This window comes from Micromys minutus, assembly GCF_963924665.1.
Source record: "Micromys minutus genome assembly, chromosome: 23".
Taxonomy (NCBI): Eukaryota; Metazoa; Chordata; class Mammalia; order Rodentia; family Muridae; genus Micromys; species Micromys minutus.
In genome coordinates this window covers 33633543-33656958 of record NC_137958.1, presented here as the reverse complement: position 1 = coordinate 33656958, position 23416 = coordinate 33633543, and the positions used below count along the sequence as shown (strand labels likewise).

The following is a 23416-nucleotide window of genomic DNA, read 5'->3' as shown; positions in this document are numbered from 1 at the left end:
AGGAAGCCTATCTTTCTATAACTGTATCTCTATATATTATCATTCTTTGAAATTAGGTAATTCTGTAATTATACTCCCTAAATATTCCGAGTTATTCTCAGGAATTAATAAGAACACCTCTTTCTTATATCTCATATAGGGAGAACAAGGACCTCAAGGTTTCCCAGGGTCAAAGGGCTCAGTGGGCCTTGGCCTCCCTGGTCAGAAGGTAAGTGTATCAGGATCTTAAGGAAATGCTTAGGCTCAAGGTCCCAACTGCTTAGCCTTGATTTGGACATAGACCTCATGCTTCTTCCCTGTCCTGCCACACTAAGAAACCTACCTGTAATGGGATCAATGTTCAGGTTTCCCTCACTCTTCAAAGGCAGCCAAGAAAAGAATAAATCCTTAGGACACATATGTAAGAGACACCAGAAACCTGGTAAATTATACAACAGTTGAGTTTCCAGAAGGCCCCTAGTCAACCAGAAGGTGTCTTAATACCTTTTACATGTAAGAATTTTCCTCCTCTGTGTATTTATATCAATAGAATTCCAAGTCTTTGAAGGGATTTTAGCTGCAACAAATCAAACCGTACAATTATTTTTTTTTCCTAAAGCTTACTTGGTTTTAATGTTCAGAGTTTAAGTTTCTCCTTTAATTATATTATGCAGGGAGACCATGGAGAACGGGGCGATGTGGGAAGGAAAGGCGAAAAGGGAGAAATCGGAGAGCCTGGATCTCCAGGAAAACAGGCAAGACATGCACCTCAACAGCCTCACTGCACCTTTGGCTTTATCCTCTCAGCCAGGTCCAGCCTAACTTGACTGTTACTCTTTTTCCACTAAGTAGGGGTTACAAGGGCCGAAAGGAGACCTTGGACTCACAGTGAGTATCTATCCTAGATGGTAACTGGGGGGTTTATAATTGCTGAATTATTTTATTCATGTTGTAGCTCTAGAATTATGACGGGTTTTGTTGAAGGTTGGGTTGTCCTGTTCTAATGATGGTTCCTGCTGGCCAGCCAGTGGTGACTTGAATGAACACATGATATAATTGTATCTGGATGCGGGGAGCAGGGATGGGTCAGGGTGTCCGCACCAGGAAGCCATGCACAGCCATATGTGAACAAGTGGGGATGCTCCTTTCTGTCCTTATTGGCAGCAAGGAGTTGATCTGCTTAAGAGAAGTGGCAGAGACCAATGAGTTTTTCTTACGGATATCAGGCGGGGGGGGGGGGGGCTCCGTTTTCCCTTAAGCTGGTTCCTTAAGGAAGTGCTGTGAATGTTATCTCATTCCCAGCTATCTCAAAACTGGGATTATGCTTATGCATGTGTTTGGCCAATCTGTCGAATGTTTTTCTCCTCTTTTCATTCACTATTTAATCACAGAAGATGATTTTAAACATTCGAATGGGTAAGAAGGTTTCATAATTTTCGTAGTAAATTCAAACTCTTCCTTTCTAATTTGCAAACACGTCAGCCCCTGGAGATTAGAAAAGAAGACCTTTAGTTCTTTTACTTTCTTCTTTTTCTTTCAGTTACCATTTAGGATGCCAATCCTATGTACAGTGGCAAGCAAACCTGGAAGGAAAGGGAGTCACAATCATAGCTCCTTTATCTTGTCCCCCACTACCAATCAGATTCCCCAATGATGTCTACAGTGAGAGAAAAGCCATGTGTGCTGGCTACCTGATAACAGTAGCTGAGCTGAGTCTCTGTGTGCACCATGGAAGGAGCAATCCCCCCCCTCTTGCCCCCGGCTTAATTCCTGCCTTGTCGTCCCAACATGGGGGTGGGGTAGGACTATTTTCTTTCATTTAGTCACTTGCACATTCATTTCACCAACATGGCTTGAGCATTTACTGTGGCCAGAACTGTAGACAGGCACTGTGAAGTGGGGGCTGTGGGAAGTATGAGACTCTATGTCCCTGAATTCAGGAGAAAGAGGCATTAAAAGCTCATCTACCAGAGCCCAGAACAAGCCCATGATTGTCTGTTTCTCCTTCTCAACCCAATTTATTCACGATCTAGAGTAGGATTGTGTAGTAATAACAACCAGTACCATGCTTTAAATAAAGTGGTTTTCTTTCTACTCATTATTGGAAGTATCAGTTCTTACAACTTCTCTAAAACATAGCTTTGTATTGTTCCTCGAAGAGCCTGAAAGGTGATGTGTCTTTGATAAAAATTTTTCTGGATAACTAATAAGATGAAAAAAAAATTATGATAGACTATTATGTGAAATGCTAATACGTTTTTCTTTTTCCCCCAGAAAGAAGAAATTATCAAACTCATCATTGAAATATGTGGTAAGATTTAATTATCAAGAAAGCGAAATGCCCTATAGGGTTTCAGCCCCATTGTGTGCTGTGTTGCTGGGCTAATGTGGATCATTCAGGAGATACATGTACATGGCCAGTGGGGAAATGGGAGTCTTATCTGAAAAGCCAGTGGAAAATGAAGAGCTGACATTGAGGGAGGCTGTACCATAATAGACAATTGTTTTGTTTCTTCAAGGCTCTCTGCACAGTGGGGCTCAGGAGTGTAGTTAGTAGGGTATTGTATACCCACTGTGCTTGTCTGTAGTGAGTAGCTTACCTGAGTCTGGGAATAGAACTTGGCACAATACAGATTTGGTTGCAGGAGACACAGGCACCTGGAGACTAGCTAAGTGACTGCCACATCCTTTCCCCTAAGCCCGGATTTTTTTCTTTCCAAAGTGAGTTTGGAATGCGATTTCTGCAACTGTGCTCAGTCTCACAGGCAGGAAGACTGTCAGGGGTTTGCCTTGTTTCACAAGGAAATCTCAATTTTTCCATACCTGACACCTCAGACACTAGGGAATAAGGAAAATGCTTAGCTAAAGTCAGAAGATGGATAGGCTAATGATGACGTCCCTGTTTGAAGTGAATAGAGGCAAGAATAGCACCAAATCTCAGAAACTCTGTCTCCTAAGAACCAGCATGGGACCTCTGGTAATAGGACAGTCTAGACATCACTTCTGGATTAGATTTTGGGGGACCCCATCTATGGATGGTTGCTTATTAACCAGTATTTTCTAAAATCCCTCTTGTCAAAGGATTTGCAGTACAGATGGACCACTGGCCTCTTTCATAGCATGGAAGTCATGGACATTGTAATAATCCTCACGGTGGCTGAAGGAGCAACCACATAGAACAGTGGCTCTCGTGTAGAGTCACAGGCTCTAATCTTCCAGCCAAATAAACTCTTTCACCCTGTCACTTTATCCATCTGTCATATCAGTGAACACATCTCCAGTTTTACTAAAGATATGGCTGAAGGTTAAAATAGCAGCATCAGGCTGTAGAGACTGTAGTGACCTCTGAGAGAGAGAGAGAGAGAGAGAGAGAGAGAGAGAGAGAGAGAGAGAGAGAGAGAGAGAGAGAGAGAGAATGAACCAAGGAGGCTTATACAGAGCAGGCTAAGTTTTAAAAAGTTTTGTTTGCTTTGTATTTAATGCATTCCAAACCAGATCCCCCCCTCTACTCCTCCTAGTTCCTCCCCCACCTCCTTCTCCCCCAGATCTACTCCTCTGCCTCCCTTCAGAAAAGAGCAGGCCTCCCACGGCTATCCACTGGGGATTTTATACCTTAATATAAGAAATAGATACACATGTGTTTATTATCTGCTATACTGTAATTTCATCCTTTCCCTGTGTGACACTATTAGTGGGGAGATATAAACAAATACCTGTTTATGTCATATAGGGAACCCATGACAAATCAAAGTAACAATGTTATCAAACTCCAACTTGGTGAGCAAATGTGTTAATTGGAGTGACTCTTAGGAGTATACAGGAGGGGCTACTTACAGGAACATAAATGACTCTAAGGCATCAGCATTACCAGAAGACAAGCTTAGAATGGGTGCCTGCTGAACACAAAGCAAAGCAAAACAAAACAAAGCAAAAAACTAGAGCTGCTTTTCTTCAGCAACTCTTTCTGCTTCTATATGAATCTAGCAAACTTTAGTGACTTTCTGAGACTTGTGAGTTGTTGATTTTCTCCTTTTTAGACCTTCATTTTAAGGAACTTTCCTCTAGATTTGAATGCTTCAACTTGGAGGAAATTTCTATAAAATAATTCCCCTGAATACATATTATTTTTTAAAAGAGTAAAGCATAGTGTCCAGAGAGGAAAGAGGTATAAGTTGTTCCTATTTAAGAAACACCACAGGAAAGAAAGACCACAGCTGAGGTCTTTGATTCATTCCCAGCCTTCTTGCCACTGTCCTATCGATATGGTATTAATCTGTAATGGTTTATTTTCATTTCTTTGGTGTTTCTACTTCTACATTCATCTTTTAGGTTGTGGGCCCAAATGCAAAGAGACTCCACTGGAGTTAGTGTTTGTGATAGACAGTTCAGAAAGTGTGGGACCAGAGAACTTTCAGATCATCCAAAATTTTGTGAAGACTCTGGCTGACCGGGTGGCCTTGGACCTTGGCACAGCCCGCATAGGAATAATCAACTATAGCCACAAGGTGGAGAAGGTGGCTAGCCTGAAGCAATTTTCCAGCAAGGATGACTTCAAGCTGGTGGTAGACAACATGCAGTATCTGGGGGAAGGCACCTATACAGCCACTGCTCTTCAAGCAGCCAATGACATGTTCAAAGAGGCAAGGCCAGGTGTCAAGAAGGTGGCCTTGGTGGTCACTGACGGACAGACAGACACCCGAGATAAAAAGAAACTGGCAGATGTGGTGAAGGATGCCAGTGACTCTAACGTGGAAATATTTGTGATTGGGGTGGTGAAGAAGGAAGACCCCAACTTCGAAATTTTTCACAAAGAAATGAATCTCATTGCTACTGACTCGGAACATGTGTATCAGTTTGATGACTTCTTTACCCTGCAAGGTAAGGCTGCCTGCCCCAGTGGAAGGAATATATTTTGTCCCTTGCAGTGTCATAGCACCTGTAGTCAGGGAGTTAAAGATGATTCTGTCCATATGACATCATAACCTATACACTACAGAAGGTTAAAAACCGAGTGTGATATCACTGAGTGTAGAGGGTACAACTCTGAACTTATTCATAGTGAGTGAGTGAGTGAGTGAGTGAGTGAGGGAGGGAGGGAGGGAGGGAGGGGGGAGGGAGGGAGGGCTCATCTGGCTGTGGAGTTGAACTGGAGTTTTCAGGAATTGGTAGGAATAAAGGGAAAGAATGGGACTTAGGATATTGTTGCCATTGGTTACTCCTTAAAAGTCCTCTAACTAGATCAAACGATGTAGCAGCAAATAACAAACTGTAAATTGAAAAGAAATACCGGAAACAAAAAACCTGATAAAGATTTGGAAGTTTAAAGCAATGAGAAATGAAAGCAGCCGGGATCGGAGGTCATGTTCTAGTTGCTTACTTTATGCTAGCAATTTATCTTAAAGAATAGCCTTTGGAAGTATGTCACTATGCTAACATAGTGAGCATTTTTATACTAAATACCTTTTCCTATTATTCGGTATTTACTAATGAGCCAGACTACAATACTGATTCATCTGCATTTCATCTAGGGCAGTAGAGTTTCACGGTAAAAATATATTACAATCCTGGTGTAAGTGTGGCTTGTTTTAGCAGGGCCCAGACTTAATTCTTCTTTGTTTACTAATCTGAGAATCGAGCCTTGTGTAGCTCCTACCTCACTATCTCAGGCCCTTTCTACACCAGCGATCAACACCGCCAGCCATAGGGTAACTTACCAAACGCAGAACCTTTGCTAATCTGAAGCTGCTGTATCAGTTTTCTTCTGGCTAATGGGTAGGTTATCTGATATACATGGTTTCATTGAGCTGCTCATGTGTTAGAATGACCAGAAATATCACACATTTGAGAAAATGGCTATATTTTAACAATTAAATTAAGGCTTTATCAATTTATCTAAGAGAGTTTTTAACTCATTACAACAATGATGAATATATTTTGGGGCGAACTGACCTAAAACCAGATCAATGGTCTATTTTATATAGTAGTAGGAGGCTAGCCCTCTTTACAGAATAATGCAGTGTTGTGGTGCTGTGCTATTGTGTATTATTAAATAAAGTGTTTGACATAATCTTCCAACAATGGTTATCTGGGTAGTGTTTTTCTAGTAATGGGAGGTAGCATATTTTAAGGACAGGGTTGGTCTCCTTAGGGAGGTATTGAGGAAAGTCTCACTGCATCCACTAAATCCCCCTTTCTGCTTTGTTGTTGTTGTTGCTGCTGCTGTTGCTTTTTAAAAAGATACTCTGAAGCAAAAATTATCTAAAAAGATTTGTGAAGACTTTGACTCCTATCTCATTCAAGTTTTTGGATCATCATCTTTTCCACCTGAATTTGGGGTGTCAGAACGAGAGGTCAGCAGATCCACTCCAAAGCCTGCAAAAGAAATTTCTGAGTTGGTAAGTAGCTATTGGCTCATTCCTTGCACTTAAAGCGTGTAGTTTTCTATCAGAGACATTATGCCTGCCCTGAATGCTCACAATCTGCTGACCTGTGTATAGTTTTAGGCCCTTGGTTCCAAGCATTGCCACCTTGATGATAGATTTTCAGTTCTGAAATAGCTCTGGAATTTTAACATAAATATGGGATTATTTTTTCCATATTTGATAATGATTCATTAAATGTTGAAAATGTTTTATTTATATTATTATTACTGTGACTGTAACTATGTGCCCTGGAATAGATTAATACTACACTATATAATCTTATCTTCTTGTTATGATTTGAAGATTCTGTTCTAGCTCTCTTTCATCCATTCATTACTGCATCTACCTTGTACCCTCTCAAGTTTTTCCAAAGTTTACATGTATGACCTAGTGCCAACCTCCCATACTCCATACCATATTTTTTTCCCTTTGAGCTTTCTACTTTTGTTCATGGAAAGGAAGGGATTGTGGTTGTGTGTGGTCATGATCATGGTACAAGGTGGGTGCCCAGTGTTGGAGCTCTCCAGTGAGGATAGGTGTTTTCTGGGTATAGAGACAACCATGACTGTCTTCTTAGCAAGCTCATAGGAGCTGATTTAAACCAATCAGATCCAGAGAAAACTTCAGAGTCTCCCATAGTTACTTATAAGTCTTGAATACAGTCTCTTCCTAACCAAGTTTCTGAGTAAAGTCAGTCTGTCTTGACTGACTTCTCCTACTTCTATGGATCTTGTTTAGGAAATGTGGAGAGAGTCATGCTATTAGTCTTTAAGCTCAGTGGAGCCTCTGTGCTTTCCTTTTATTGAAACTTCATAAGTCCAGTCATTATAAGCATGTGTAAAAATATTCTAGCACCAGGATTTGGCTAAATAGACTGAGACTCCAATAGACATCAGGACTAGGACTCGGAGTCAGGTTTGTTGAGGAGTCAGGCCTAGGATACCTCCCAAGGGCACAGGTTTCAGAACCCACTAGATTTTTATTCCTTATTCAGAAAGGACCAGAAATCCTCTGACTTATTTTCATCTGTTGAAATACTGACTCCAAACCAGAATTCTATTAAAGCAAAAGACTTATACTGAATTGTTTTGAAATTGACACATAAGTTTATACTGTCAGATATAGACTAGATGTCTGCACACTAATGGCCATATCTTAAACACTTATGACTGACAGGCCATAGGATGACTGTTTCAATTTTTTAGTTTTATCTTTGAGTTGCAAAGTAGTCATAGAGAATACTCAAGCAAATAAGTATGGTTGTGCTCTAATAAAATTTATTTAGCAAATGTCAACTGGGTTTTGACTCAGTGGTAGAGTGTGCTTTCAATCACCAGCATTCAAAGCAAAGTAAAACTTATTTATAAAAGCTGGTGGAAACTGTGATTTAGCCCACAGGGTTTGCCTGGCCTTTGTCTATCTAAATCTCTTAAAGCAAATTAGTGGCAGTACTGTATGGCCAGGGACATATTTTTTTGACACTGTGACTTGACACTGTTGCTGTCTATGAGATCCATACTTGTGAACTACACAACTATGTCAAAACAGATAGCTAGATGATAGGTATGTAGGTAGGTAGGTAGGTAGGTAGGTAGATAGGTAGGTAGGTAGGTAGGTAGGTAGGTAGGTAGATAGATAGATAGATAGGTAGATAGATAGATAGATAGATAGATAGATAGATAGATAGATAGATAGATAGATAGATAGATCTTATAATGCTTTAAGTAGGTTGTTGTCTTGGTCATTGTTCTATTGCTGTGATGAGACACCATGACCACAGAAAATCTTACAAAGGAAAGCCTTTAACTGGGACTGGTTATAATATCAGAGGTTCAGCATGGTGGGAAGCATGACTGCATATGGGCTCACATGGTGTTAGAGAGGAGCTGAGAGTTCTAAATCTCAACCTGCAGGCAGCAGGAAGAAAAAAGGGGGGCAGACAAAGAGACACACAGAGACAGACAGACAGACTGAGCCTAGCTTAAGCATTTGACATCTCAAAGTCCATCCTCAATGACATACTTCCTTCAAGAAGGCCACACCAACTCTAATTATGGCAGACCTCCTAGTTCCTAACAACCAAACGTTCAAATCTATGAGCCTATGGAGGCCATTCTTCAAACCACGACATAAGCAATCAAACTTTTTTGTGTTGTTCCCAAGCCTATCCTTGGTGGCATTTGTCATGCCCTCTAAGCCAAGATTCCTCTTTGTATGACCTATCCCTTGGTTATCTAGCTGAACTATATGAACAATTTTCTAATAGGCATCTTTATGTTTTCTAAAGTCTTCTTTAAAAGATACAAGCCCAGGTCTCATTCAGCAAGCAGTATATGAACAGAGCCTTTTGTACTCCCTGAGCCATGCTTTGTTTATCTTAACACCAGTGATTCCCAATGAGCACATCTTGAAAATTTCCTGCCATCTTATGTGTTGGCTCTGATGTCATGTTTATTAGAAAGATTGGAAAGTACCAGGATATAATGATGACCTAAGAGAGGAAGCAGAGAGGCAGCTGAAGCACAAGAAGTGGTAGAAATTAGTTTAGGACAGGAAGTAGAAAATGTCTTGGTCTACTGAAGCTAAGGGTAAAAATAAGATGGACTGGCCTAAGTAACAAATATATAGTTTTCACGGTTCTGAAGACTGGGGAGTTTGACTCTGATGCTAGGTGACAGCTCACTTCCTGGATTATAAGCAGATACTTCCTTGTTACATATGTGAATTCTGGAGGAGAACAAAATTTAGTCCATAGAAGGAGGTGTTGTTGATCTAATAGTGGGTTGACACTAATAATTTCTTAAGGGGTGAGTAGAGGGAAAGGTGATTTTAGCACAGGGTGGGGGTGAGTTCCAAAGTCCATGCATGGTAATTCAAGAGAAGAGACAGCTTCAGTCCGGTACCAAGCGAAGCTGTACCTAGGGTAGAATGGGACTTTGAGAATGAATTATAAATGGTTTCATATGTTGTGCCAAGGAGTTTGAACTTTGTTCACAGACCAGGTAGTCAGGTGGTAGCCAGTGTGTAAAGCAAAGGTCATATGATGATGATTGGTTCATAGAAAGAATAACTGGTATGTTGTGGAAGATAGGAGAGGAGAGGGCGAGGAGGCTGGAGGCTGGTATTTGAGACCACTGTGTAGACCAGCTGACCCTGAACTCCACAGAGATCCTCTTGCCTATATCTGCAGAGTTCTGGGACTGAAGTTGTGTGCCAATATACCTGCCTTAACAATTATTAACTGGAAACTTAAAACTAAGAACCCTCTGTATAGAAAGGACATGGCTTGTGCGAAGAGGCAGCTTACAGAATGGTTAAAAATACCTTTCCTAGCCATCCATCTTACAAAGAGTTAGTATCTAAAATACACAAAGTACACCCCCAATCGCGTAAACAAAAACTCCACTTAAAGATGGGTTCTCAAAAGATGAAACAAAAACGACTGAGAAACATTTAAGAAATGTTTAAAAATATTTAGCCATCAGGATAATGCAAATTAACACTATTGTAGGATTATTCCTTACCCTCATCAGAATAGCTAAGTTTAAAAAAGGAAAGAAAGAAAGAAAGAAAGAAAGAAAGAAAGAAAGAAAGAAAGAAAGAAAGAAAAAGAAAAGATGACAAATGCTGGCCTAAGATGTACAGAAAGGGGAACACATACTGCTGGTCTGAGTACAAACTGGTATAATCAGCATGGAACTTAGTGTAGAAATTCATCAAAAATCCCCAAATATATCTACCATATGATTCAACTGTACCATCCCTTGGCGTATACAAAGAACTCCATATCCTACTGTAGAGATACCTGCTCATTGCTACCCTAGTCACAATAGCCAGAAATGGAAACAACCCATGAATAGGATTAAAAAAAGGGGGGGGGGGGTTCATTCACACAGTGGATTAGCATGCAACTATTAAGAAAAACGAAGTTTTCAGGTAAATGGAACGAGCTAGAAACTGTCCTGGTGAATGAGGAAACTGGGCTTTAAAAGGGCAAGCATCACATGCTTACTCTTATTTTTTAGATGTTAGCTTTGAGACTGCAGATATGTGTGCTCCAAAATTTGAGTTCCCACAGAGGTCTGGAAATTAGCATGGGGGAGGGCTTTGGGGGAGAGGACATAGAATATAGAGGTCAGGAGAGAAGAGTGGACCAGGAGGGGGAAAGTGGAGTGTGGGATGGTAGGACAGGGGAGAAAAGAGAAACCGACAGGGATAAATAAAGACTTCCAAAAAAGACCTGTGGAAACCACTGCTGTGGATGCTGCCTCGAATATTTGATGCCATTAATAATGTTAATATTTCATGTTTATTCATTCTTCCTGGTCTGGACAGTTGGGTTAGGATTTTCATGATATAAATGAGTGAGACCAATTAAACATCAGCTTATGGGGTCCACAATTTTGTCCAGCAATGACCCATTAATTCCATAAGCATCTTCAGTTCCTGTTACACTTCAGCAAAGTTACACTTCATGGTTCTAAATGTATTAATAATTAGTGTGTGCATGCATGGGCGATGGGTAGCAATCCATTTCGACTAGTTTCTTACAGACTTTTTCACATACATAGTTTTCTTTTTGAAGAAGTAGAAAGGAATGAAACCTTATCTCTTTCTTTTTTTCTTTTTCTTTTTTTTTTTTTTTTTTAGTATTTTGAAAAATTCTTCCTCAACTGCACATAACTTAGATAACTGACAGCCAGACCTCTTCTTCCCTGGAGGAGGAGGATGTGGGGTTTCTGTACATAATGGTTTCCTAGCAACCAAATGAGAGACCCAGCCAAACCAGTGTGGGATGAGCCCCAGGGGTAGTACTGTTACCTGCTAGAGGAGGTATGGTGGAGGAAGTAGGGGAGAAAGTTTCCCTTTTCTTGACATCACCCTGACATCTTGAGTGCAGCCTCCAGTCTATAGGAAACTTCTGCAGCAGTGTGCATTGAAGATCAGTGTACATCCCCTGTGCCTTTGTCTGCAGGAGCTGAATGCTTCTGTCTCTAGTTTCCTCTGTCTCTCTGTTCTTATCACCTAAGCAGGGTAGCCCAAGTAAGCCATTGCTAAACCAGGCTCCAGTGGGAATTTGTGTTTGTTTGATTTTAAGATTGGGGCTTATTTTGTAATCTGAGCTGACCTGTAACTCACTGCACCCTAGGCTGGCCCCAAATTCACAAGGATTCCCCCTGCTTTGGCCTCCTGTGTGCTGTGATTACAGATTTGAGCCACCGTGCTTAGCTTCCACTGGAAATACTCTCAAAGAACCGCAGCCCTGGCTAGGTTCATGCTGACACTGGAATTGAATGTATGCTTCACCCCAGTCTCTGCTCTGACCTGAGATTGTCTAACCCTCCACCCGTGTTCTTCAGTGTTCCCTTCTACTTGGCCCAAGTTGGGACCTGGCTTTTCCACCCCACCAGACCTCTAGCTCAGTAAGTGTCAGATTTGCCCATCTTAAGAATAAGCCAACTCTTAGTATACTTAAGAGAGATGTGATGTGAGTTAAGTAGTTTAAGTATGTTGAGTGGATCTTTAAGCACACCACAGTGAACACACAGGGAACTTGTACTTTTTTAGAGAACTCAAGGTGCTAGATCCCTGTTGAAAAGAGAAGCGTTTCTCATGTTCATTCTAGTTAATATTTCCATTTAAATCTTTCAATTAAGTTTAAGCTTTTTAAAAGTTATGTTTGCCAATTGAGACACAATACTAATTCTGTAGGAATTGGCGAGGCCTTGACTTAAAGCTTTCTTTGTACTGTGATTTCCTTTTGGGTGTATTTTGCTAAGTGAAACTTACTAATGTTTTTTTTTTTAAAAAAAAATACTTTTTCACAAAAAATAAAAAGAATAAGCCAACTCTTTCTAAATTAGCACAGTTCTTCTGCTAATATTCTATTTGGTTCTATTGTCTCAAAATAAAGTAATCCCCATTAGGCTAATGCCTAATGTTCTGTCTTTCTCTTGCTTTTTGACTTTTTATTCTCTCTATGTGTCTGTCTCTTCTACTCCGTCATCCCCTCCCTTCCTCCATTCCTTTCCTTCCTCCCATTGCTCGAGGCTGATTCTCACATGTAATTCTCTCTCACACCCCAGCCTTCTCCCTTCTCCTCTCACTGTAGTTGCTTTGCTTTGGAGACATTTCTCTGAAGTCAGGTTATGGCCTCCAATATGCCTCAACAGAAAAGCCACCAAGGTCTGGCTAGTCAAATCCTTACTGCTGTGTCACTCATGTGTAACATCACAGCCACTGTCTGGAGGTGAATTTCCACTTCTCTGCCATACTCTTTGTCCAGTACCTGAAGTGGTTCTTCTCTTTCTCTGTCTGCCTCTTACATACTAAACATCCTCCTCACCCGTTTTTCTCCCCTTTTCTTTCTCTGCTGAGATTCGATTGTATTTCCTTTGAATGCTCTTCAGAAGCAAACTTGTAGGCTGCTTAATCATATGATAATGATGATGACCAAGTGCCCTATCTAAAGGCTAAACTCAGAGGCACTGATAACTTCAAGAGACATCAGAGTGAGTTTGTTGTTTAGTTCTCTCTGATGTGGGCAAAGTTAAGTTGACTTCCTGAAATCAAAACTAACTATCTGTAAATGATTATGAATTGTCATGTCTGTGTGTTCATATTGGCCAAATCTCAATTTACTTGTTTGTAAAAGAAAATCAATATTCTCCTTGTGGTGAGAAAGTCAAACCTCAGGCAAACCTATGAAACAGCTAATTATTAGAATTTGAAGTTGCTGGGTAAGCGGTGACTGTTGCTGCTGACGACTTATTACCCCTTGGGTGAGAGGTGTTCTGTCCTACAGGATAGAAAACAAGGCAGTGAACATACTGAAAAATTCACCTACAAGAAATATCACAGACACAGGTCAAAAAAAGTTGACTGTGCTGAAGATAGATACATTATTTCCTCGGCTCCAAAGTCTATGTTTTCCTCCACTTTTATAAGGTCTAATGTGGAGATGCATCGGCTTTATGTATGTTGGATTTTTAAAAGACTCCTAACTTATTCTGTGTTTCTTCATGACGAGTGGCATTCAGATTAATTATTCGTCTTTAAGATGAATACAGCCCTGTATCCTAACCTCTAAAAAAGGCACAGTCAGTCTTCGGAAGGGCAGTCCAAACCCAAGGTGGTCTGGAAACCTCGAAATGCAAATAAATTTCAGGGTGTAGAAGGAATAGCACCTATAGTCCTTCTGAGAGGAATCCACTGAAACCGGACATACAGCTTTGAAGGTTTTGACTGTGAAACAAGCTTCTACCATGTTACCTACCATGCTGAGAAGTGCCAAGTCTAAACTCAGCAGTCAGCATACTTGCTTTTTTTTGGGAGGGGGGAAATAGATTTATTTATTTTATTGTTTTATGTGTAAGACTGTTTTGCCTGTGTGCGTGCATGTGTATCATGGGAATGCCTGCAGTCCATGGATGTCAGAAGAAGGCACTGGATCCTCATGTGCCTGGAGTTGTTGATGGCTAGGCACTTCCATGTGAGTGCTGGGAATTGAATCCAGGTCCCCCATAAGAACAAGTACTTTTAACCACAGAGCTAACCCTTCAGCTCCTCACTTGCTTTTGAACAGTGTGATGGAGCAGAAATGAACAGTGTGATAGGCAGGCTTATGATGTCAGGTTTAAGCTTATAAATGGGACAAGAAGGAAGCAGAAATAAACACCTGTGTGCTCACCCATGGACTAGTCAGCGTTTGTTATCTGTTGTTCTAGGGTTGGTTATAACCTAAGCTCAGTCCTCTGAGCTATTCTTTTGTCCTCTCTCCTGTAGCACTGATTTGTTCTGCTAGTTAGGTTTGGGTTACTTAAATGACATTGTTGTTAGATGGCATTCTGTCTTCTGTACTCTGTCTTCTTTACAATGTTCTTGACATCCCTAGAGAAATTTACTATTTCCCCCTTTGTATTAAACTCAACACAACAATGTGCATGAGGGGAGTTTTCTAACTCATTGTGAATTTATTCACTGTCAATCACTTGCCTGCTCAATGCTATAGATTAAAGGGTGGGAAAGGGGGAAAGCAGGGAAGAGAAACAGGAAAGAAGGGGGAAAGGATGGGAGTCAAAGAAGTGGCATAAACTAATTGCTTTTCTGATAGACATATTCATCCATGTTGTGATGGCTAGATTTGGTTATTAACTTGGCATCATCTAGACTCAACAGGGAAGGATCCTGGGAAGAATGCAAAGGAGTGAGTAACCAGAGCCCTAGCATGTGTGCATTAGTTCACTGTCCTCTGTTCTTGCCCACTATATGATAAGACCAGCTGATTCAAGTTCCCTCCACCTTGACTTTATCTTGACTACCACAGAGTGTGCCTGGCGTTGTGAAACTGCCCTCCTTACATTGCACTTGTCAGAATGTTTCATTACAGCCACAGGCAATGATAATTAAGACACGCATGAAACATAAAGTGATGCAAAATTATGAGCAGAAAACGTTTTTTTTTTTTTTTTTTTTTTTTAACCTGTATCTTTTTAGGGTCATTGGCTGGGCCTCTGAAAACCAGTTGATGGAAGATAGACTAATAAGAGTAGAAACAAACCAAGGGTTATTAGTATGAACAACATACGTGTACAGAGGATCATGTAGTCAATGACTGACTCCAAGGGAGGCTGGCATGTGAGCTTGAACAGCTTCCTTGAAAACAATAACTTAGGAGAGGAGGGCAAGACTACGGAAAAGGCCTGAGTTTTTAAAGAAGAAAATCATGGGAAGGTGACAATATGGGAACTAGACAGGGATACAAGCTAGTTAATGTTTGCTACAGGGTCTTCTGGCACTATCCCTTTGCTAAGAATCATGGGTCTCCACTGATAACTCAGTTCTTCCTGGTAGAGAAGGGAGCAGGAAATACCTTAGAAAACATTATGTCTTGCTTTTAGGCCAATGAAGAACAAAAGGTTGATTTTCTTGTATTTACTTCTAACTACCTTCACCTCAAAATAATTATTATCCCAAAGTGACATATGTGGGGGTAACATATTCTTCTTTGGTGTGGTGTGGTTCACAGTTGAACTCCATATGGAAAATACTGTAGGAGGGTTGTAGGTTCCTGAGCATCATGTAGAAGAAGACAGTTGGTCCTGATGCGGCTATTGAAATCTTTTCAGATGGAGACTAGTGTTTCCTGGGCTGTGGCAGGAAGGCTGAGTTTGAGATACTGTGGCACAGTGAAAAGGATGAAGGAGTTGCAGGTTATGGTAGGGGTGGGAATAGTGGTCACACAGTAGAGAAAACAGGTTGTGGCACTTCTCTGTAGCCAGCTGGAGAATGTCACCCACTTCTTCATTCCTAATAGCTAGCAAGTGATTACTACTTAAGAATGATATTCCCAGTGAGTGTGCAAATTAGTAGAACCTCATTTGGAAAGGATGTTCCCTGAGAAGTATTAAGTATCTGTGTTTAACCCAATTACCCATGAAGTTTAGAATAGAAGATAATAAAAGTCAGAAAAGGCCACTGTGAGCTGGGCCTCCTGTTTCAGGGTTGATGGGCTGGTACTTTGGAAGCGGAAGCAGGACAGCCAAAGGACTGCACTTTACCTCGGTTATGGAAGTGGTTCAAGGCCAGCATGGGCAACTTGGCCAGACCTCTTGAAATTAAAAAGAAAACAGAGGGCTGGAGTATAGATCAGTGGTACGGGTGTTTGAAAGGCCCTGTCTTTAATCCCTAATATGGCACATATATGTACACACACACACACACACACACACACACATACACACACACAAGGGGGGGGACATTATAGTCATGTATATTAAACACCTTAAATTGGGTATTGTCAGCATGAAATATGCGCAGTGTTGATACTATATAATAAGAAAAAGAGCATATAGCACAGAAAACCAAACAGAGCCACTGTCTTTTGCCTCTCCTCTACATTAACCCAATGCTTTAAGGCCACTAAGCCAACACTCTACCAACTGACTTAGTCCCAGCCTCCATTTTTTGTTGTTAAAAATATATTCACATAGGAAAAATAAGAGTGGGGAAAATATATCAACAGTAATTATCTACAAGTAGAATTGCTTCTGATTTCTATTCCACTCTTTTCACTTGTCCATTGTTTTCTAAAACCCCTTTCAGCAAACATGTTTGCTTTTGTAAGAAGGAAGAACAAATTTTAAATTGCCAACCACAACAATTATGCATTTGTTTAATGGTCGCAAGCTTTCCCTGTGCCAGAAAATGGATGAAATTATTCTCATTTATAGAGGAAAGTTAATTGTGTTTATTCTGAAACGTGGTATAATGTTACAGTTGTGGAAATCTCCAAATGATCATGTGATTTAGAAAGCAAACAGGCATTTCTACATGACAAACGAGGAAATTCTCAGGCCCCAGGAGTTGAGCTCTGTAAAGATCCAAAGGCAGAGGTCATTCTTTTAAGGAGACCACACTGCCCAGAGCAAGTGGCACTTGCCTCAGTGAACCATGTTGCCAGTGGCTCTTCTTTTGATATAGTATCATTAAAGAAGCTACTGGAGGAGAACAGCAGTATGTCTTCCCTGGGCCAGGACCTTTCTCCCTTCCCACTGGAGGACTGCCGGTCACAAAATGTTCTAGTCTAAGATAGAATGATGATACACAAACCATCCAACTCACACAGGGCCACTCTGAAAACAGGAGCTTCAAGGGATGCATACCTTTACCAAAGGCTGTGTTTGCAACCAGGAAGAAGTTACTGTTGTACTTGAATGGAGAGCTATTTATCCACATCGTGAAGGACCAATTCTAATGAACATATTGGCTCTGAACTCACCAGGTAGTACTTGAATAACTAGGAAACATGCATCTATAAGTAATCAGATTAAAGCATGCTCACTCAATAGGGTTGTGAGTAGGTGCGCATGCGCTTGCGTGTTCCTGCATCTGAAGCAAGTGCCATAAGACAGTAGATAACGGAGGGCATGCGATGGTGACAGCTAGCTCGGTTCACTGTCTGTTGGCATCCCTGGTTGAGAAAGTATCAGAAAAACTGCTTTATTTAGTTCATAGATTTGTTTACTGAAATAAACACAGAACAGACAAGAGAGCCATTTTAGGAATATAGGGTTAGGACTAAGGTTGAGAGATTGACTCCTCCATACAGCGAGCTCCAAGAAGACCAACTACACCAAAGACAAGACAAAACAAGACAAACAAAATCACTGTCATTTCCAATTATTCATACAGTGACTTGCCTAGCTCATGATAACAGTCAGAGAACTAACGTGAACTCCTCTTAAACAAAGCACCTTCCCCGTTTCATTATATATTAAAACTTGAGATACAACTTGTAAGTTTTGCTAAAATAAATATTCCTGGAGTTATGATCTTATGTACTTTAGTGATCAAGTGTTTTTCAGAACTTCTTAGAAGTTAAGCACCCCACAACAGTGGGGTATTATTTGGGTTCTGGGTGATAGACAGACAGTAGGAGAGGGGGTGAGATTTTTAGCTGGGATTGAACGAACCATCAAACGGAATGCCAAGTTGCTTTCATCCAGATCTTGTTGTCCTCTGTTGTCCCAATCCTCTGCCTCAACATTCACTGAACAGATATTTTGGGATATCTCGTTAAGAGCTCTAGTGTTAGGAAAGAAGATGAAAAAGACTGTAAAGATGCTAAATTGTATTGATTTCTCTTCATGGCTGTAACTAAAAGAAGAAGGAACACCATCCCTTCCCAGCCTTACATAGTCCATGCCCTGCACGCAGTTCTCCCTGGAAGTTCTCAGCAGAGTAACATCTGTGCCCAGATGCAGGCCATGAATGTGCACACTAGAACCCACTCAACACAAAGTGGCAAGAAAGTCCCTCTTTATCTAGGCAGAGACGTGAATTTGTAAGCTTTATTTGAACTAGTCAGCAGTAGACAGCTGGGGAGACACACAAAGAAAAACCTTTTTTGTATTTTCCGAGAAATCAGGCGACATTGTCAAAAACAAACAAAAAAATTGTAATGTTATTTTTTTCTTTTCTTTTTGTGTGTGTTTTCTATGAATGTTGTATGTATATGTGATGTTTGTATGTATGTGTTGTGTGTGTGTGTTTGCATGGTACATGGGATGTTCGTGTTGTATGAATGTGGCATGTATATGTGATGCTTCCTGTATGTGATGTGGTGTATGATGTTTGTGTGTATGTGTGTGTGTGTGTGTGTGTGTGTGTGTGTGTGTGTGTGTGTGTGTGTGTATGTAGTTTAATGTCTCTAGAGGCCAAAATGAAGAGACTGAACCATCTGTGTTGACTGAGGCCAGTACCTTGGCCATCCCAACACCACCTAAGGCCACAAATACACTTGAGCCATTGGTCAGTGGCCCCGAAGGACTGGAAACAAGAACTCCGAATCCCAATTTGTTACAGTCAGAAAAATCTCTGTACAAAGGTAAGAGACATCTTTCACACCGCTGCTGTAGAAGAGTGGTCGGTTTCTAGAGTCTCTACAAGAGGAAATAGATAGCTTACTAGGGAAGACAAGAGCTAGTTCTGACTGGGTCACATGAAGCTTGAGAGGCAGCCATCTTGGGAATAAATGTGGATAAGGAAGTATTACAGCACAGGTTTGAACCTGAATGCTTTGGAGGTGATTGTTTTTCCTGTTTGCCCCAGCCTTGGCTACTCTGGGTTCTTCATAAATGTAGAGATTTGAGACTTTTATCCCTTGATTGTGTAACTCGGTTTCTGATCCAGTCCATGTTTTCTGCAAGTTAATCTATGTACAGAGAGAATTCATCCCCGTGTGTGTTTTGCAGCATACGCGAAAGTGACCATAGCCAGCAGGAGCTTAGATGAACTTGAAAGCATGCTACACTATATAAGTCATTGATTCCAGTGGTAGCGGCTATGGAAATCTGCTCCTTTCTATTAGGTGTAAGGAGTCTTTGTGGTAGAATTAGATTTAGAGATCAGTTTTAGAACATGTATTTAGACACACTCTAAACACTAAGGGAGTTCAAGTGAAGACTGGCTCAGCCACAGAGATGGATGTAATTTATGATGCCAGGATCATCTCTGAGAGAACAAGTCTTGGGCAACTGGATTCTGTTTGTCTGGCCTCCTTGGGATAATTTCTTCAAGTGCAAAGTAAGAATCAATGTTCTCTGAGGTGATTGTCTACAGATCTAATAAAACAGAGGCTCTTAAATTAGCACGATATGGCCTTGTTGCTTTGGCTTCCTATAGGGAAAGTTCTTTGTAACTGACATTAAAAGGTCCTGCAACAAGCTGCCCTTTTGGAAGGAGCTGTGCTATCAGGACTGCTCTTTGGTGCATCTAAATTATTGGAATCTGGAATCCTGTACTAGGCACACAATACTACCAGTCCTTGGAAGTTGGAGGGTGGATTATCACAAATTCAAAGCTAGCCTGGGCTACCTAGTGAGACTATTAAAAACAAATCTTCTCGGCTAATCCCCCAGAGTATTTAGTTAATGGATTCTCACTTATGCCTTCTAGAAAATGTGCAATTTAGTGGAGTTTCATAAAGATGAAAGACTTTTGATTGGTCTGTTTGAATGCACAAAGAATAAAAACTTTATATTACTTCATAAAGCGTTTGCTTTCTCCCCTGATGTCTTCAGTGAGAGGAAAAACTTGTGGTAATCCCAACCCTGTTTTCTCCCCAGATCCAAGATGTGAGGAAGCCCTGAAACCTGGAAACTGTGGTGACTACGTGGTTCGCTGGTATTATGACAAACAGGTCAACTCTTGCGCTCGCTTTTGGTTCAGTGGCTGCAATGGCTCAGGGAACAGATTCCACAGCGAAAAGGAATGTCAAGCAACCTGCATTAAACAATGAACAAACACACTAACAGGCTTCCACCAGAGGCCTAGGAAGAGCCTCACACAAACAGCGCACCCCCATCTGAGCATACACTCGGTAGTGATAGTTCATAAGTCACAAAGCCCTCACAACCACCACCGAGGGGTATAGTCTGGTATACTATAGACTGTCTACACAGATGAAGAGTGGATGGATTAGGGATCTAGACTCGGCTATGCAACTTTACAACACAGGTTTTATCTGCATCACCTCGGATTCCTAGTCATTCTAGTATGCATCTCATGGTAGGCCACACCCCACCCACCCTGTGCCTATACTCTTACAGCACTTCACAGCCCGTGAAGAGAAGGACTTTAGTTTGAACATTGGAGGAATGTCTGCGTGTGAGTGCTGGAATAGTGGTGGATGGTGGTGATCGGAGTTCTAAATTTAGCCCAAAGTGATAGAGAAAAATACGTCTGAAATAAACCCACTAAGTGTGTGATAAATTGCCTCTTCCTGTTCCTCGTTGGTGTCAAAGCCTTCACTGTACACGTAAGCTATTTATTAAAATGAAGCACGTTTTATACTTCCCCTTTAAAAATATGTGAATGAGACTCGACTTTATGGTGAAGGAGTGAGAATTCAGTCCACTGTTTTATAATTTTGTTATGCCAAGTGTGGGAAGGCAGATAGTTCTGAGCTGAGATAGTATTTTAACACACTGTCTACAAAATGCTTTCTCCTCAGCCTGTTACTCTCCTTTAAGTTGGACACCAAAAAGGCTCCAGTCTGAGGAAATGGAAAAATTACCATCCTGGAAAAAAAAAATTGCAGGGGTTCCATAGCATGGTTAAAATTTTACTATGTGGCATTTTTTATTTAAAAACATACATGCAACCTGGTAGTCAGTTTAAAAACAGGATGAGACAAGCAAGAAACATAACCTGGGGAGTGAAGCAAAGTGCTGACTCTGTGGAAGTCCTGGTGTGCCCGCCCCCACCACATTTCTACGACAGAGAGATCCGTGTTGCCGCTGGCTTTCCACGTAATTTACATGTAAAACCACACATATCTCTAGGGATACCTAAATGAGATACAGTGAATCTCACATGGCTTAGAGCTTCGTAAGAATGATGCTGTTGGCATTGTTGTCTTCTCTCCCTTACTGTTTTCATTTGGCTTTATAATCAAGCCGAGTTTTACCATATATAAATACATTTACAAATAGTTTACTTAGAAGATTTTCACTATCTGTAGCCCTCTGTGATTTGCTAGATGTCACTGTTATGCATATGTATGTTATAATCAAGTAATATTTGTGAGAATATATAACAATATATTTAACCATTGCTTTGGTTATCATCAACTGAGCTGTCTGTACTTTTTTTTTTCATTACTCCGCCAGCATCACTGAGTGGTTTTCACATTTGTGTCTCTGGAGACACACATTCCAGGTTCTTGAGCGTATATGCCCTTACTGAAATTTCTAGGATGCATATATATTCAAACTCAGTATACAACATGTCAAATTTCTCTCCAAAGTGAACAAGTTTAGTGTTAGGTTCCCACCACTTGTATACTGGAGCTACTGTTGACTGATGCATGTTAAACACACAGTTCTTTGAGACTTAACCACTATCAGATGTCTTCCTTCCCTGAGAGGACTATTACAGGGACACCTTAGCAAGCTTCATTACCATCTGTACTCCTGCTTTTGTGAACTATAACCACAGATTTTTTTTTTACTATTGTACTGTTTTCTTTATTGAGTTCTTGAGGTCTTTATATATTTTGAGTTCTATTTTGAATGATGGTGTGTGTACTGGCTGGTTTTGTGTCAACTTGACACAAGCTGGAGTTATCACAGAGAAAGGAGCCTCAGTTGAGGAAATGCCTCCATGAGATCCAGCTGTAAGGCATTTTCTCAACTAGTGATCAAGGGGGGAGGGTGGTGCCATCCCTGGGCTGGTAGACCTGGGTTCTATGAGAAAGCAGGCTGAGCAAACTAAGGGAAGCAAGCCAGTAAGTAACATCCCTCCATGGCTTCTGAATCAGCTTCTGCTTCCTGACCTGCTTGAGTTCCAGTTCTGACTTCTTCTGGTGACGTACAGCAATATGGAAGTGTAAGCTGAATAAACCCTTTCCTCCCCAACTTGCTTCTTGGTCATAATATGTTTGTGCATGAATAGAAACCCTGATTAAGACAAATTGGTATCAGTATAGTGGGGTATTCCTGTGACAACCCGACCATGTTTTGGGGAGGACTGTGGAAGGACTTTGGAACTTTGAGCTAGAAGAGCCACTGGGATGTTAAGAGCTGTGTGGGATGTTCTTTAGGAGCTTGGAAGATAATGTTGAGAACAGTGCAGAAGATGGAGGCCTGGCTTGTGAAATTTCAGAGGGAACATTGAAGACTCTTTGATCGGGACTGTTGCTGTTTTGTTTGTGAAGATTCTGTGGTTTTGGTTAGCTGGGGCTGAAGAATCAGCTGTGATTGACAAGATACCAGAACTACTAAAGCAAAACCTTTGCATTGCTGGGACTATTGATGCTGGTCAGCTGGATTTAAGAAATTAGTGGTGATTAAGAAGAGATCACTGAAGTGAAATCTTCTGGAAAGTGTTTTCTGAGAGCACAAAGAGGTTGTGTTCCAGAGATAGCCAAGGCTGTACCTCGTGCTATAGCTGTATGTCAGGCAGGTGGTATTGGTTTTGAAGGCATGAAGGAATCATGAAGAACAGCTGAAACTTGGCACTGTGAGAGTCCATGGACGGCCATTGGTGAAGGTGCAGCCTCAGTTGCAATTGATGGCTCAGGACTGAAGGGGTCATGCAGGAGTGTTGAGGCTTGACACCATGAAGAAAGCCTGAGAGGCTACTGGTGAAGCCTTGTTGCAGAGTTAGACAGCAGTGATTTGGAGAGGCCAGTATCATGAAATGACCACCAAGAACAGCAGCGGCAGTGGAGAACAGGCAGCTAGAGCCTAGAAGACGAGGTGTGTGCTACAAAGGGCAAAGTTGGAGAAGTGACCCAAGCCCTTGGAGGAGCCCTTGGAGGACTCCAGAAGTTCGTGAGTAGATCCCAGATATGGGATGGTTAGAGTTTGATTTTGCTTTTGATTGTGACTGTGCACCAATACATTTTCCCTCTTGATGGAAGAAAGTATTTTAGTGGAGCCCACGGTTAAGAGACTTTGAATGGTAAAAAAGACTTAGAATTTTAAAAGAGATTGGATATTTTAAAGGGA

The 23416-nt window shown here is 41.1% G+C and overlaps 1 protein-coding gene across 1 annotated transcript in view; it reads left to right on the top strand.

The window, feature by feature from the left end:
* The window catches only part of COL28A1 (collagen type XXVIII alpha 1 chain), a gene marked incomplete at both ends in the record, with an annotated part of 147374 nt that extends 127172 nt beyond the window's left edge, over positions 1–20202 (top strand). The window contains 8 exons of the mRNA XM_080936233.1: positions 140–208; positions 654–734; positions 832–867; positions 2254–2290; positions 4309–4857; positions 6217–6374; positions 18603–18789; positions 20030–20202. Coding sequence (XP_080792359.1) covers positions 140–208; positions 654–734; positions 832–867; positions 2254–2290; positions 4309–4857; positions 6217–6374; positions 18603–18789; positions 20030–20202 — 1290 coding nt within the window. The remainder of the gene's footprint in view (positions 1–139; positions 209–653; positions 735–831; positions 868–2253; positions 2291–4308; positions 4858–6216; positions 6375–18602; positions 18790–20029) is intronic.
* Positions 20203–23416: the final 3214 nt, after the last annotated feature.